General features: G+C 39.4%; 1 protein-coding gene across 1 annotated transcript; it reads right to left on the reverse strand.

Annotated features, from left to right (window-relative positions):
- Nucleotides 1–336: 336 nt before the first annotated feature.
- Nucleotides 337–750, reverse strand: LOC138364664 (uncharacterized). The gene has a single exon (XM_069324640.1). The coding sequence runs from the start codon at nucleotides 748–750 to the stop codon at nucleotides 337–339; it is 414 nt and encodes a 137-aa protein (XP_069180741.1).
- Between the last annotated feature and the right edge of the window lie 1,381 nt (nucleotides 751–2,131).

The following is a 2,131-nucleotide window of genomic DNA, read 5'->3' on the forward strand; positions in this document are numbered from 1 at the left end:
TTGACTACTTGATATTTTATATGTTGTGAGGTAGGTCTCCTTCCCCCTAAAATGATCTCGATATTAAAAGGCACTCTGCGGGTGATAAGTACTTGTATGATATTATGGCACCAATGATGTCTGAGACATTGGAGGTAATTTTCAATTGTCTGGAACATGGCAGATGATGTAAAATTCACTATATTTAAACCCATGTGTTCCTAGTTTGGTGTGAACTAGCCTTAAGTCTGGCCATTGGTATATCTGCTTTTATTTATGCCTGGCGAGTTTCAAAGTTCATAATCTTTGTGTATGGTTACATAAAATATGTCAAAGCGTGATGTTTTCCATTTCGCCTCAATGTCTTGGAGTTATGGTAGATTTTGGGGTGATGGTAGATTTTGAGGTGATGGTAAATTTTGGGGTGATGGTAGATTTTGAGGTGATGGTAAATTTTGGGGTGATGGTAGATTTTGGGGTGATGGTAGATTTTGAGGTGATGGTAGATTTTGGGGTGATGGTAGATTTTGAGGTGATGGTAGATTTTGGGGTGATGGTAGATTTTGGGGTGATGGTAGATTTTGAGGTGATGGTAGATTTTGGGGTGATGGTAGATTTTGAGGTGATGGTAGATTTTGGGGTGATGGTAGATTTTGAGGTGATGGTAGATTTTGGGGTGATGGTAGATTTTGGGGTGATGGTAGATTTTTTAGTTTCTTTTCGTGCAATATGGGGAATTGGCTGATGGGTGATGCAAGTTGTATCATGCATCACTTTTGTTAGTTGATCTACAAGTTCAGTGTACAGTATTCCACAGTGGGTCGGGAACCATTGAATGGATATGGCATAACCTTTTTCAAAGATGTCCATGTATTAGTTGTTGGCAGTGATAGAAAAATCTAAGTTTTGATATAGTATGTAATGACCTAAATTGCACTTCTTGACTCAACACAAATGCGAACAAGCCTGAATGGTCCCCAGGCATATATGCAACTGAAAACTCCACACTCCAGAAGTGACTCGTACCCCAACCCGTTCTCGCAAATTTAATAAGTCAATATTGACTTATTAAATATGTGCATAGGTGACATACTTAACATAATAGTTTCCCTTGAAGAGATTCATAGAAAACACCGACCTTACCTAACCTACTTAGTATGTTAAGATAAGCATCTTATTGCTTCGTAATTACAATTATTACCTAACCTATACCTATAATAGGTTAAGTAACAATTGTAATTACGAAGCTATAAGATGCTTATTTTAACATACTAAGTTGGTTAGGTAAGGTCGGTGTTTTCTATGAAGCTTTTCAAGGGAAACTATTATGTTTAGTATGTCACCTATGCACGCAAATAATAAGTCAATATTGACTTATTAAATTTGCGAGAACGGGTTGCAACGTACCCATACTGCCAGGAGCGCTATGCAACTGGTGTACAGGAGACCTTAATTAACCACTCGACCATCACGACCGTACAAAAGACGATGATAGCCGAGGCTATGTGTATTTCCATTTGGTAGTGTTGGTATTTGAAGAGTTTGGTAGAAAGTATACAATTCTGCTATGAATATTGATAGCTGGATGGGGAGCTGCGGTCCCTGCTTGAGGTGGAGTGGATTGGGTGTAAAGATGGGTTTTGATTGGGGACTGGTTGAGGAGTAGTTTGGGGGGGGGGAGGTAGGATTCGCTTTGGCCAGCAGTAATCACCTGATTGTACTTTATGGGGGTTAAGCTTCAACTCTTTGGTCTCGCCTTTCAGCCTTCAGCTGATACAAAAGTTCCCGAACTTGTTGGACACTGTTATGACCATATTTGAAGCAGTGTTGTCCTCCACTACTTTCACTTTACACTGCAATCCAATCGTTCACTACTGTGACACTATGCAAACTCTTTGTAATGTCTCTGTAGCTCATATATATCTCACTGTTCATCTATCGCACGTTCAAAATCATGTTAATACCTTCCCACTCAATTCCCCCTGATAAATGTATATACCTATCAGTATTTATAAGAAGGTCATCATTTCTAGCCGTCTTGACAGGGGACAAGAAGCAGGCGACCTCTTAAAAGGTCATATCTCCTATTAACTCTTCTGCATACCAATGCGGCAAGGTTTCATTCATTTAGACTTAAGCAGACTTAAGCAGT

The sequence above is a fragment of the Procambarus clarkii genome, chromosome 14, assembly GCF_040958095.1.
Source record: "Procambarus clarkii isolate CNS0578487 chromosome 14, FALCON_Pclarkii_2.0, whole genome shotgun sequence".
In the NCBI taxonomy this organism is placed as follows: Eukaryota; Metazoa; Arthropoda; class Malacostraca; order Decapoda; family Cambaridae; genus Procambarus; species Procambarus clarkii.

What these genes read in the sequence shown, in the direction of transcription:
- LOC138364664 (XM_069324640.1), bottom strand. Translation starts at nt 750, where the DNA reads ATGCATGATACAACTTGCATCACCCATCAGCCAATTCCCCATATTGCA.